The sequence below is a fragment of the Tachypleus tridentatus genome, chromosome 1 (assembly GCF_004210375.1).
Source record: "Tachypleus tridentatus isolate NWPU-2018 chromosome 1, ASM421037v1, whole genome shotgun sequence".
In the NCBI taxonomy this organism is placed as follows: Eukaryota; Metazoa; Arthropoda; class Merostomata; order Xiphosura; family Limulidae; genus Tachypleus; species Tachypleus tridentatus.
The window spans coordinates 85,614,079-85,628,676 of record NC_134825.1 but is presented as its reverse complement, the minus strand read 5'-3'; the positions used below and the strand labels follow the sequence as shown (position 1 = coordinate 85,628,676).

At 35.6% G+C, this 14,598-nt stretch overlaps 2 protein-coding genes across 11 annotated transcripts in view; both read left to right on the top strand.

The window, feature by feature from the left end:
* LOC143254319 (calpain-B-like) overlaps nucleotides 1–14,598 on the top strand; it is a 77,050-nt gene that overhangs the window by 48,364 nt on the left and 14,088 nt on the right. For all 8 annotated transcript variants that reach the window (XM_076509309.1, XM_076509299.1, XM_076509317.1 and 5 more), the window contains exons 7-11: nucleotides 2,172–2,272; nucleotides 3,403–3,480; nucleotides 3,779–3,954; nucleotides 4,337–4,500; nucleotides 9,562–9,779. In XM_076509309.1, coding sequence (XP_076365424.1) covers nucleotides 2,172–2,272; nucleotides 3,403–3,480; nucleotides 3,779–3,954; nucleotides 4,337–4,500; nucleotides 9,562–9,779 — 737 coding nt within the window. The remainder of the gene's footprint in view (nucleotides 1–2,171; nucleotides 2,273–3,402; nucleotides 3,481–3,778; nucleotides 3,955–4,336; nucleotides 4,501–9,561; nucleotides 9,780–14,598) is intronic.
* On the top strand, nucleotides 9,786–13,780 carry LOC143254340 (uncharacterized). 3 transcript variants are annotated; one of them, XM_076509378.1, is made up of 2 exons: nucleotides 9,786–10,393; nucleotides 10,619–13,780. In XM_076509378.1, exon 2 carries the CDS (start codon nucleotides 11,726–11,728, stop codon nucleotides 12,506–12,508), a length of 783 nt encoding a protein of 260 aa, XP_076365493.1. In that variant the 5' UTR covers nucleotides 9,786–10,393; nucleotides 10,619–11,725; the 3' UTR covers nucleotides 12,509–13,780. All 3 variants share the same exon structure in this region, with proteins under 3 accessions (XP_076365493.1, XP_076365503.1, XP_076365511.1).

Below are 14,598 nucleotides of genomic sequence, written 5' to 3'. Positions count from 1 at the left end.
TTAATGCGGACTGTAGGTCGCTTAATGTGTTCAAAATTTGAGGGACAATTTTCTTCTTTGACGGACATTCGTTAACAGAAGGAAAACAATCAAGGACTCCTTTCGAGATCTTATTCTTCCACGGCGTCACATTTTCATCGAAGGTCGTTACAGTAATAATGTTTTCAAATGGTCCTTGGAGACTTAAGTTCAGATAATTTAATTTGTCAAACAAGTCTGAGAGAAATTGAACCTTCAGCCACCAGATCTTATAATAAAAACCTACTTCCTCAACCTCCAAGAAAGAAATTACTTCAGTTTTCAGTTGAACAAGACGCTTTAACACCTTTTCTTTCGAAAGCCATTGAACTTCAGTGTGGTACAATAGCTTTTTATAGTCTGAATCCATCGCCTCACAGAGAAGAGAGAAAAGTCGAGATTGAAGTGGCTGAGACTTGATGAAATCACCGCTTGAATAACTTGATTCATAACAGGTTACAAACCTTTCGGCAAAGATTTGGAGGCGAGCGCCTCTGTGAATCATGCAGCGAACAATCCTTATGTTTGGTACTTTTTAAATCTTTGCAAAATAAGTATTTGTTTACGATTTTCCATCTTTTATGAATCAAACAAAAGCCAGAACTTGAGCTTTTCCACTAACGTCAGTAAATTCATCAACTCGAAGAGACCACAACAGAGACAATTCATCTTCAGGCACTTCGAAGTGTTCGCAAACTTGATCCTTCAAATCCGACGACAAGTCTACAATTCTGCGTGAAATTGTGTCATTGGACAGTGGAACTTACTTAACCTTTCTGGCAGCCCCCGTCTCACCAAACATGCTCGCCCTTTCAGCCGTGGGGGCTTTATAATGTGACGGTCAATCCCACTATTCGTTGGTAAAAGAGTAGCCCAAGAGTTGGCGGTGGGTGGTGATGACTAGCTGCCTTCCCTCTAGTCTTACACTGCTAAATTAGGGACGGCTAGCACAGATAGCCTTCGAGTAACTTTGTGCGAAGTTCAAAAACAAACAAACAAACAAGCATCCGTTCCAAGCATAGTTTCAACGATGATTGCTAACGCTAGCTCAATGACTGATTCGGATTCCGTATGCGCTTTGCGTTTTATCAACAACTGAGCAACCTTATAATTTGCCATAAATCCTTTTTCCGGCAGCTGCATGAAGTTCACAAACTTCCTTGATTGTTCATGTTGTTGAGCCGCGAGATTCTCGAAGTATTCTTTCGGTTAATCCTTCACAGCTGAATGTTTTGTTTCCAAGTGTCTCTTCAGTTTGCTAGGAACAAGCGCCTCGTTCGATAAAGCTGCGTTGCAGAGTAGGCAGAATGGTAATGTTCCGATTCCTAAGCGATAAAACCGTATTCGTTTTTGTACTTTCGTTTGATTCCTTGCTTTTGATTCAACACATTATCCTTTGCAGCACCAGATTTACTTAAATATTTTTCCATGGATAAATGATAAAGTTGATTCATACTCGATAAGGACGAAGTTCTGCAGTTATAAAATTCCTACCAACAGCGTGGTAGCTGTAGCCTACCGCAAAATGAGAACGTGTTCCAGAAAGCAGTTTGATTGTTTGATGCATCATTTATGACGTACGAAGCACTTTTTGCGCCACAATTAAACTAACAGTCGACCGTTGCAGTCGAGAATGAAATTTAAGTATGAACTTCTCAGTGCTCGAGTTCAATGAAAACCAAATGCTTTGGAAGGTTTCAGAGTGTTTGTATAGTAGCTTTTATTAACTGATGTGTTCAACTTGCTTGTAAAATCCCATGAAAGTTGAATGTGTTTCAAAAACACCGCGGCCCACCTGCCAGTCTCTCGCGGCACACAGGTTGAGAATCACTGGCGTGGAGACACAAAGCAAAGGCGTAATGAGTTTCTACCTATTGGTAGATATTCAGTTTTTACCTGAGTAAAATGATTAGTACGTGATTACACCTTTTTGATATTTGGTTAATATATCAAATTATAAGAAAATTTAACTGAATATTTCGGATAATATTCTAAACTTCTTATGGAAAAGTGAAATTCATAGTTGTTCCAGTTACAACACTTTAAAACTCCAAGGGTAGTTCTCATATAATTTGTACCCTAAAAATAAAGAACTACATAACAGTTTTTCATTATTTTTTTATTAGTATGCTAAGAAACAATTTTTACATTAGGTTGAAGTTAACACCCCACGTGTCAATGGGAAGATTCCTCTCCTTCGAATTCGTAACCCTTGGGGTAATGAATGTGAATGGAAGGGTCCATGGAGTGACAGGTAAAATATGATTTGGGGTTATAAAATGCTTTATATAATGTCAGTAACAAAAATCCTACCATCTATTGGTAGTTATGTACCACCTGTGTTTATTTGGAAGCATTTAAAGAAGCTGAATGTATAAGAATACTTGGAAGTTACATCATTCAAATAAAAAGTTATGTTCTAAGGGGAAAGTTATATCAGATAATGATAAAAAGATAATAACCATCTCAAAAGAAGATATGAAAAATCTTGGAATTGATAAATTTAGTGATTTGAATATCAAATCAATTGTGGTTAGGAACGTTTTTTATGATATGCATTTTATTAATTATTTATTTCTTAAAACTAAGCTATCTCTTTTTATTAAAAACTGGTGTTTTGTTAATAATATCTTTCATCATTATCAAAATTTAGGTATATATGACTGAGTTTTTAAATGTTAGAGTGATATTAAATGCCACATTGAAACTATATTTTTAGCACTTATAGGCAGAAAATAACGTTTTTGTATTTAATGAAGCATTCACTAAATGCTAACGTTTGCATGCTTTAAATATTTGTAATTATTTCATCTTTTTACTGCAACATTTCATTTTCATAACTTATTATTTGTCAGATATTCTCAGCTATAAATCTGCGATCATTAGATGATATTTATTATCGTCATTATTTGTTACATTTGATTTTAAAATATAAGATACCAAAAATTTTATCTCGATTTTTGTACTTTGATTTTCTCTTGCATATAGTAAAAATACTATTGCCCTGTAGATCAACTTTCACTACACAATACACTTTTATGTTGTATGTCTGAATTTAAGAATAGTTCTTAAGATCACTGTTACTTATTGTTATTACCAATGCCATATAGGAGGGGGTCAGAGATTTGAACTTGTGATCCTCAGATTGCAAGTTAAATGCCATAACCTAACCACCTTTTGTTAAATGAATTGATAAAAAGCAAGAAAATATTAATACGCAAGTAAGAATAAATTTCCTGTAGTGATATATTACTAATTTTTCATAATAATATTTTTCTCAGCTAATGAAAATGTCCATGTTATATGATGTATATCAAGTTGTTAAGTTTAATGTTCCCTTATCTTATTAATGTTAGTAAGAGATCATAATACCTTCTGTCCTAGGTCTCCAGAGTGGACAATGGTTAGTGAAAATGAGAGGAAGGAGTTAGGACTTACTTTTGATCATGATGGAGAATTCTGGTAAGTAATATCTTTAATCATGCAATGATGTTTGTGTTTTATTTGATATTTGATCCCATTATGTGCATAAATTACATTAGTATTAACTCTTTTCTGCAGAAATGAAAAGATAATAATTTTTAATGTCATACTGTTTTTAATGAGACCTGTTCTGTGTAAAAGATTATTGTAACAGCTTCACCTATGTATGATTGTATGTACTATGTCTAGATGGTATTCTGAATGTGGAAAGTACAGAAGGATCAGTTTATGTTCTCTAATGCCACATACTTTCATCTCTTTTGTTTACCATGTGAAGGATGTCATTCAAAGACTTTCTACAGAACTTTACACGTCTTGAGATATGTAACCTTCACCCTGACTCACTAACTGATGATCCCTTGACTAAAGTGTCCAAAAAAAAGTGGGATACTCATGTATTTGAAGGAGGATGGGTCCGAAGTGTATCAGCTGGAGGATGCAGAAACTTTCTGGGTGAGTAAAGTGTAGAAAAAATATAAAGTGAAACTCCAGAATGAATTTTTTGTTTAGATGTGTATGATTAGTTCAGAATCTTAGCTATTTTGGCTTGAAACGTAAAGGTTTTGTTATGCACAATGTTTCACACGCTGCTTATTCACACTTGTATGGAAATCCAGCTTCTGAGAAAATAAAGAAACAGCATTATGAGAGAAAAGAACTTTCTATCATTATCACATTGAAATCTTATGTACTTGTGGAAATATGTACAGCAGAATGATAATGATTTTTAGAGATTGTATTTTAAATGGAAATATTTAGTAACACAGTTAGCTTAGTATTTCAAATAATGTTAGATAGCACTAAAAATTAATTAAACAGTTTTAACCTATTACAGATACATTTTGGATGAATCCACAATACAATATCACTCTTGAAGATGTGGATGATGATGATGAGGAAGATACTTGCACAATGATAGTGGCTTTGATGCAGAAAAACCGTAGATCTAAGAAAAAAATGGGATTAGATTGCCTTACTATTGGATTTTCAATCTACAATGTATGTGTATGAAGTTTAGAATTTTTATTATTTCATGGTTTTTAGAAGTTAGCAGGATGCTTTAAGAAAATATTTTTCTTAATATTTGTAAGAATGACATTAGACAAGACAATTATAAACAATTCTTTTGAGAAGATAATTCATTCCTTGCTCAGATTAGGTATCTCACTCAGGATGTTGCCAAAAAGAGTTGTATGCCACTATCTTTGAAGCAATTCCCATCTAATTTCACATAATTGTACATGAATTGCACCATTGGATAATGATATTTTAAGGGATAAAAGTCCTCCACTAAACTGAGAGCAATACACCTCCATGTGCATTAACTCCCTAAATGCATTTGCAGACCTAAATCTTCATTAATTTTTTTGGGACTAGATGTATAGATGTGTTAAAATTTGTCATATGTGCACAATTTGTTGAAATTTATATTGTTAATGAAATTTTGGTTTTGGTATTCTTGAGCTGTTTTTGCAAAAGGTTTAATATTTTATCATGATTTCTCAAGTTACAGTGATTTATACTTTGTTCTAAATGTGGGATGTTGTTCTTTCTTGGATCCTTGTCCTCTTTTATAGATTTATCAGTAGACAGTGTCCCTACTACTTCATGACTTCCCTTTCTGTCTCTCAAACCAAACCTCCACATTGTTTGGTAATTCTCTCTCTGAGAATGTGCTCGACCTTCTCACTCTTTGGCAAGAATATTCTCATTCCAGTCCTTATTGATGGCTCACTTTGCCATATTCCACTCAGCCTATTTCATGGTCTATTCTTGCTCCATCATTTACCTGTGGCTCCTGTACCATGATATATTTGTTTTGGGCATTAATCATATGCTTTTTAGCCTGTTCAAATCTTTTACCAGGAACTTTTACCTTAGGGGCAGACTGCCTCTCTTAGCCAGTCTGCATTTATCACTGGAATGGCCTCTACACCTACAAACCTTCCATGGAGTTTACCCTTAGTTGGATACACATCATTTGGACGATTTTACCATCCTTCTCATATCCATGCTTCCTCTTTTATGGTCCTCTATTCTTTATTCTTCGGTTCTGGTTGTTGATTTCTCAGCCAAGCCTAGTCTTATTTCTTTCTCTATACCAACTCTGATTTTATCCTCCTTCCAGGCCCTATTGTTGATGCCTCTGTTAGCTATACATGACTGTTTCAGTTTAAGTTTGATGCAAGTTTTAAATTTAGTTATGTTTAGAAATGATAGTTTATTACGGGTTTATGTACACAACTATCTTCAAATCTTATGTTGTGTATTTCAGTTGTTTTGAACTGGTAATTGTTATATTATTGTGTCATGTTACTAGAATCTTTAATGTTTCTCTTGTTGTTTTGATTGAGTATTATTACATGGTAATATCTCTTAGTGTGCAGATCATTCTAGGCCTCTGTTGGGCTATAAATGCACGTCTGAATGTAGTTTGATGTAGATACAGGTAAATAGTTATATATACAGATACTCTCTTTATGTCCAAACTCACAATCGTATAGTCTCAAACTTTAAATTGAAATTATCATAGACTGTATGTAAGAACAGAGTAAGAAGAAGAGTTTGTCTTTCCAGATGTGTTCTAAAGTAATTGAACCAACCCATGTGGACTTTTACAAAAAAGAAACAATTATTTAAATCTCTGGATGCAACTGTGATAATCAACAGTGTAACAAGCATTTGTAAATACATTTGACTTGTTTCAATAAATTATTTTAAAACAAATGGACTGTGTGCTGTTTGTTTATTGTTGAAATTTATTGCTAACAAACCACAGGCACCTGCTATAAAGAATCTAGTCTCAAACATAAAATCCTCACAGCCTCTTTGGTTGTTTTAGTCTTGGTCTGCATGGTATTCAGACCCCTTCGTCTTTGCATTGCCCATCTCTTGCTTCTCACCATTTCCTTTTCCACAAATGGATGTCCTCTCTCTACTCTCACAAATAGAATATGCCTTATCTCATTTGGCTTTCCACTAATATGGTATTATTCTTGTCATCATTCCACTGTATTTATCTATCACTGTTTGTGATGGGTCTTATCACTGACTTTTCTGCTACTTCTTTCTTTCTAGTAGTAATTTTGTGCATCTTCTTATTTGGTCATTGATGGATTTTTCATCCCAACCCTTTTTTTGGGTATCATGTGGCCCAATCCATGGTCTTTCTCATTTTCTATTTTTTCCCTATTCCTTCCATTTCATCCCACTCTTTTGTTCTCCTCAGTCCTTGCCTGATTGATATTTAAATGAGGTTTTATACAATCTTGTGTATGCCTCATTCAGGCAGTTGAAATCTGGCTTCTGTATCATCTTTTTCTCTTTTTTGACCACTAAGAATGTAAACTGCACTTTTCTCTTCCTCACCTTTGAAGGTCATTGCCTTCATCTTTTTCTCTTTTGGAACCCACCCTTTTTTTTTTTTCCACAAACCTCTGCCCTTACAGATCCTTACAGGGCAGTTCCACTGGCTCTTCTGTTGGTATATTCACTTTGGGATGTGAATTCTCACAGTCTGTTTTCCTTTTCTTTACTCTGAATTTGTTACTTTTTTATTTTCCACATACATTCACCTCCTTTACACTGAAAGTTTTCAGCTTTTACAAATTTTCATTTTTCAATCACATCATCACCTTATTGTATTTAAGACAAACACATATTATTTCCTTCTGTTGTTATACAGGGTACAACCAAGTGGATGGTTGCCTCTCAGGGTATTCTTACCCAAAATTCACATTGAGCCAGTATAGTTGGAAATACTGATACCATCTACCCTGGCTGTACATGTGACTACTGTGAGATTAGATATTACACAAGAGCAACTACGGTATCATAGTGGTATGTATATCTGTATTCATTCTATTGTCTGATCCAGATCATACCTATTCCTATTGGAAAAAGCCAGTACCAGTGTTCTGCCTACAACTTTAGCTTGTACTGTTTGTCTTTTAAAAATAAGGCTTTGTAATCACCTATTGCATTGTCTCCTAGTAAAATATCTTTCTGCACTAAAGGGCTGATGTGAATCTGGGACTCTTCTATACAAATTCTCCCACATTTTCATTGTGTGGTGCATGGAAGATCTTTGACACTTACCAGCTTCTAGCTGCATGGAGAACCATCATTGACAGCAACTCAACCACTGGGACTAGTACAGGAGTACCAATATAGTGAGAAGTGGGACTGTGGTGACACTGTTAGTGTAGTGTGGGCTGTCTCTCATATAAATCAAATACATGTATGTCACTCTGCCATCCATCTTGCAGCCTTAATTTAATCAGTGAAATTGAGGTGAGCACACACTAAATGACTGTGTCTACTTCCTGCAACTAGTCTGTCCAGTGAAGTTGAGGTGTATATGCAATTAATATAAAACAGTAATGTATCTTATATTGTTTTCCTCCTGCACAGAGGATCTACCTCATAGAATCCGTTTAGTTGATTAGTGGTGATTACATACCATACATAAACAATATATCTATGTCTTGCATATTCTCCTCCTGTAGACAGTGTCTGCATTGTAAAGTCAAAATAACCAAAATGTTTCCTCCTCCTATAGTTAGAGTTGATCCTATATAGTGTTATAATGGTTGAGTTGAAGTAAGCATGAATGCTTATCACACGCACTCTTCTCCCACAGCTATTGTGTCCCTTGGTGGCAGAGTAGTAAGTATATGTATTTGCATAGCTAAATTCTAAGATTTGATTCCTTGTGGTGGACACAACAGATAGTTCACTGACTTTGCTCTGAAAAAACAAACCCACAAAACCTGATAGTAGAGTTAAGATAAGCATACAAGGTATGGTCTGAATGCACTACACGTACTGGCTATGCAATGATGTGTATACAAAGTTCAAATGGTCATGTTCACATTATGCCTGTCTCCCCAACACAACATTGGCTTCTTTGCCTCTTCCCTTTCCCTATACAGGCATGATATGATATGCAGTCTTTCACAAGTGTGCTCCTTTGAAGGTCCTGCTACTGGGTGTCTTTCAGATGCTTTCTCCATATCTAGGTAAATTTTGCACCAGTCCTTCCACCAAAACAATATGGAATTTGAGCTAATAAATGCGAGAGCTAAGTTATTATTTCAAAAGTTAACATTTGCCTTACCTGAAAATGTGTTTTCTATAGATACAAAAGAATAAAGATTCACAAGTGCATATGTACAGGAGGAGCTAGTGGCACAGGGGCACATCACCCTTCAATTGATGAAGAGCTTTTGTTGCAGGATGGTACCATCATGCAGTGGCACAATTCGTGAAAAATCATATGAAATTAGTAGGAGTTGTTTCAAAGCTAGTGGCATGCAAATCTCTTTGGCAGATGAGCTGAGGAAGTTAACTAATCTGTGTAAAAATGTGAGTATCTATCTATCAGAAATTCATTTTAAGGTAAGGAAAATGTTAATATTAACAGTATAAACTGCTTAGTTATTGTAGCAGCATTAATACTAAAGTCTTTAATTTTGAAAGTCTATATAGTGGAAATAAACTTGTGTGAATGAAGTATGATAATGTTAAACCTTGTTATCCAACATCAAATAAGCTGAATCTTTGTTATATCAAAATTATAGTTACTATTGCATTATATAATGTTTTTGGGAATTTGTTAAGAATGATGTATTCACAGTGTTTTAAAGTGTTTGAAAATGATTCTTAAAAGTACTTATTTGTATTTCAGGAAGTGGTAAAAATAATAAGAAGCTGAATTAATGAATAATTCAGAGGTGACGTGTTTACAGATAGCACTTTCTCAGCAGACAGAAGTATATTTTGTCAGATCAAGAATATTTTATTGGTTAATATTGTATCTGTATTAAAGAGTTAGGATATTTTTTTTTAACCTTAGCGACATTTCTAAGTATTTCGTGTCAATGATATTACAGTTGCACTGGGATAAATCAAATGCCTTAAAATATTAGAAATAATGTCAATATATAGTGCCAGTTGAATTAAAATAAAAATACAATAACTTACATTACTTGTGTTGTGTTTTCATGTACAATATAGTGTTACTGTTTAAACATGAATTTTCATTATTATTATGTCTAGTTGAAAAATCCACAAAGTCTTCCTAAACCATTAACCAAAGAATTTTTTAAGTACAATCCATCTGTTGCCAAATCTCCATCTTTTATTAACCTTCGAGAAGTCAATGCCCGGTTCAAGCTTTCCCCTGGTACCTACTGTATTATTCCCTCAACATTTGACCCAGGAGAAGAAGGAGATTTCATTCTTAGAATCTTCACAGAAAAAGAAAACAAAATGAGGTATTATCTTGTACTGAAAATAAACACATTCTTAGTAATTATTACATTATGTAACAACATTTTTACTTTTTCTTTTTCCTGAGCAGAAAGTGTTATTTCCAAATTGCTTATGCCTAAAGTAAATGGAAAAGACCTATTTTTCTCTTCAAACTTTGCTTTTGTGACTAGAGTAATGAAATTTTCAAATTTACCCATTTTTCTGAACATTCCAGGTAAATTCAAGTAGGTTATAGAATATTTTCTTGAACTTGCAAGAATTTTGAAGAATTTCTACAATGTTGTAGAACTTATGAGAATTTTCTAAAACTTTCCATAGTAATATATATAGACACAAACAGGGACTCACCACTTCAGTTTAGTTTTAGTTGTCTAACTGAATACATAGACCGATCTGATTTTATCAGATATGGCATCAAGAAGCTGCAAGCATTGTCCAGACATATTCTGCTATGTATGTGGCCAATTTATCAGGACAAGAGCGAAAACGTACTCTGTGACAGCATCTGCTAAAATGTGTGTAGCCAACAAGTCATATTTTGGTATGCTTGTTAGGGATCAAGACAAACCCTGGGCACTTCATTTTACCTGCAAGCACTGCGAAAAAACTCTAGAAGGTAAGACGGAGAATTTTTGCTTGCTTGAATAGTAAGAGTTTATATTATACAAATTTTAGACCTTTTAAAATTTAAATATCTTTTAATTTATTTATTTTTTTAAATTTCCAATAGTATAGAAAAAATATCACATATGAAAATATTTTGCACGAACTTCTTACATATTAGTTGTGGATGAAATAAATTTATTCTTCATAATGACAATTTTATTTTGCTCTTTTGCAGGATGGTACAGAGGGGAAAAGAGAGTCATAAAGTTTGCCATTCCAAGAACTTAGCATGAACCCACTGACCACTTAAGCAGTTGTTACTTCTGCATGGTGGACCCTTCCAAAGAATGCATCTGATATCATGTATCCGAACCTTCCATCATCCATCACCCCAATGTCACACTACCCTAAGCTCCCTGTACCCACTCCACCAGAGAGAAAGCAGCCATCCTCAGAAGAGAGCAGCAAATCAAAAGAAGAGGTAGATGTTGAAGATCGAGATTACAATTTTAGATGTGCAGCTGGTAAGAGAAGCCCATCCTACTACACCCAAAGAGACCTCAATGATTTAATCAGAGATCTTGGTCTAACAAAGGCAAATGCAGAGCTTTCCCCACCCAGTGTGGGTTCCGACGACAGCACTCCACCATGGATCACGTAACTTGACTTGAAACATCAATCAGAGAAACCTTTCTCAAACTACATCTTGTATCAATATTCTTTGACATTGAGAAGGCTAATAATACAACATGGAGGTTTGGCATTTTGTGATACCCCCATATATATGGGTTACATGGCCATTTACCCATGTTTATTAAAAATTTTTAATGAACAAGAGATTCCAAGTTCGTGTGGGTTCGACACTTTCCCGTTCTTTTCTACAGGAACTTGGGGTCCCTCAGGGCTATGTTTTGAGTGTCACACTTTTCAGTATAAAGATTAATGCCATCACTGAACAACTCCTCTCAATGTTGCAAACGGGCTCTATGTCGACGACTTTCACATCTCGTGTCAGTTGTCGAACATGAGATATATTGAGCAGCAACTACAAATTGCCCTCAATTGTGTACTCAAGTGGACCATGGGGAACGGCTTTAATTTCTCTCTCTCTAAAACTGTTTGCAAGCACTTTTGCCACCAACGGGGTATTCACCCTGATCCTGAACTCCGTATCGGTGAAGTTTCTCTGCCAGTGGTCCCTGAGACCATGTTCTTGGGGCTTATCTTTGACCGTAAGCTGACAATTATACCACACTTAAAGTAGCTATGGGTCACATGCACAAGAGCACTGAACATCCTCTGTGTCCTCTCTACCACCAGTTGGGGAGCAGATCAATGTTCTATGTTAAAGATATATCGTGCTCTTATTCAATCGAAACTTGACTATGGATCAATGGTCTATGGCTTTGCCAGACCCTCGGCCTTAAAGATGCTAGACCCCATTCAACATCAAGGACTTCGATTCTGCACTGGGGCTTTCCGCACCTTCCCAGTTCAGAGCTTATACATAGAATCCCATGAACCTTCTCTGCACCTTCACTGTTTGCAACTGTCTTTACTATATTCTTCAAAACTTCATTCCGTACCAAAGCATCCCACGTGGGGTTGTGTTTTCCTTCCTCGGTGGGCCATACTTTTTCAGAACAGACGATCTGCTATTGCTTCTTTTGGCCTTCGCATCCAGGTGCAATTGGATGAATTGGGACTGTCCTTGGATAACATTGCAGATTCCACTGGTCTGCCCATCCCACCATGGCTTATTACAGTCCCCAAATGTGACCTTTCTTTAAGTCATCTGAGAAAGGTAGATACTCCCGATTGGAAGTACCATCTTTTATTTACTGAACATCTTTCAAACAATCATTCCATTCCAATTTATATGGATGGTTTCAAATCAGGTACCTCTGTGGGTTCTGCCATGGTTTGTTGCAGTTCAGTGGTTGCACACAGAATCCCCTCTACAGCTTCTGTGTTCAATGCTCAACTGTACGCCATTTCTCTTACCCTGGATCATATTGAAGCTAAGCAGTACTCCAACTGCACTATTTATATTGACTCGCTTAGTTCTCTACTGGCCCTGGAATTGCTTCATGTTAGTTCACACCTTGTTCTTGTCGATATTTAAAACCAACTGGCCTATTCCTCTTTAACATCTACTTCTATCCAGTTTTTCTGGATACCAGGCCACGTTGGTATTTGCTGGAACGAGCTTGCAGACACGGCAGCTAAATCTATCTGCTCTGGCTCTATCACCACTGTGCCTATTCCATACATGGACTATGGTCCTGTATTTAAGGCTCGGCTCCATGCCAGCTAGAAGTCAACTTGGAGTGAGCTACGCGACAAGAAGCTTTTCTAAATAAAACCCTATATTGGACATTGGCTGTCTAGCTTCCATAAGGTTCAGAAGGAGGAAGTTGTTCTAACTTGAGTATGCATTGTTCACAGTTTTTTAACTCATCGTTTTCTTTTATCTGGAACTGATGCACCAGTGTGCAGTTTGTGTAACACTCAAATCACTGTAAGCCACATTTTACTTTCTTGCCATCATTACAACTCTCAAAGACACTACTATTTTAAACATGTTCTGTCCCTAGGTTTGTCCATAACATTAGACAGTGTTATTGGTGACGATTACACTGTCCACCTTGATAAAGTTTTTAGTTTCTTAATGGCTATTAATTTTTTTAATGTCATTTATGTGTTTGATATTTATTCATTACACCTTTTTAATTGTGGTTCCCTTTTAAGAGTCTCAATCTCTCTAGTTTGATTTGAAATTGGAAAATGGCCATGACATTAAATAACTCAACACCAGGACTGGAAAGGCCAATTTCAGGTGACTAACGCTGCTGTTTGAACTACCCGTTAGTCATCCTGGCGAGTTATTATTACAATTTTGCTGTATGTATTACTTTACTTTTTGTTACTGGCCATAATGACACTTAACCCGGAACCAGGACTGGAAAGGTTAACTTCAGGTGACTGACCGTGGTTCTTGTACTTACCTGTTAGTCTTCCTAGCAGGTTATGATCATTACCATTATGCTACAGAAAGTTCTTTACAGCTTCTATTACTGTAGTTTCTCTCTTAACATTGTAGACTGGATGTCAACATTGGTTTTATGCCATTTATGTTTTTTAATTGCTGTTTTGTTTTTACCTTTATTTCCTTTTATGAATTTTACTACATTTACTTTACTTTTACCTTTTTACTGGACATTTGGCAAATTATTATTACACTTTTGCTACATGTTTTTTGAAACTTTTATTACTTTACCTTTTGATAATGGCTGTAATGACACATAACCCTGAACCAGGACTGGAAAGGTTAACTTCAGGTGACTGACGGTGGTTCTTGTACTTGCCTGTTAGTCTTCCTGGTGGGTTATGATCATTACCATTCTGCTACAGGAAGTCCTTTACAACTTCGTAGAGTGGATGTCAACATTGGTTTTATGCCATTTTCTGTTTTTAATTGCTGTTTTGTTTATACCTTTGTTTCCTTTTACGAATTTCGTGGCAGGTTATGATCATTACCACTTTGCTAGAGTAAGTCCTTTACAACTTCTCTTTCTCTGCTTTCTCTCTCAACATTGTAGACTAGGTGTCAACATTGGTTTTATGCTTTTTCTGTTTTTCAATGCTGTTTTGTTTTACCTTCATTTCCTTTTATGTGTTTTACTACATTTAATTTATTTTTACCTTTTTACCTGACGTTTGGCACAGATAGCCTTGCTGCTTTGTGCCATAAAACACTAAATCAATCAATCAATGTAGAGCTTTTGACATCTAGGCTCAAGGAGTGGGATTTGTTAGATGAAAGTGTGAAAGTTGCAAGATGACCTGTAACCTGAAAAAGTGGCACCTATTCATTGATAGCTCATCCAGAAGCCTCAAAGCTGTTCTGCTCCATAATGGGAATAAGTGTCTGGCTCATTCGGTGCACCTCAAAAAACAAGGTGAGCACTTCTACCAAGATATACTGGACTCTAAATGCTGCTACCAAGGAGCGTATAAAGAAAACATGATGGGAGACTATATTTAGGGGCTGATATGTAAAAGGGATTTACATTGAAGTCACAAATCTTGAAAAACTATTCACTTCTAAACACTTTTGTATAACTTTAGTATACATACATGTAAATTTTGATTCATATGTTGTTTTATTCAGATCTTATGTAAACGAAAATATGAAAATTTGCCCATTTTTAC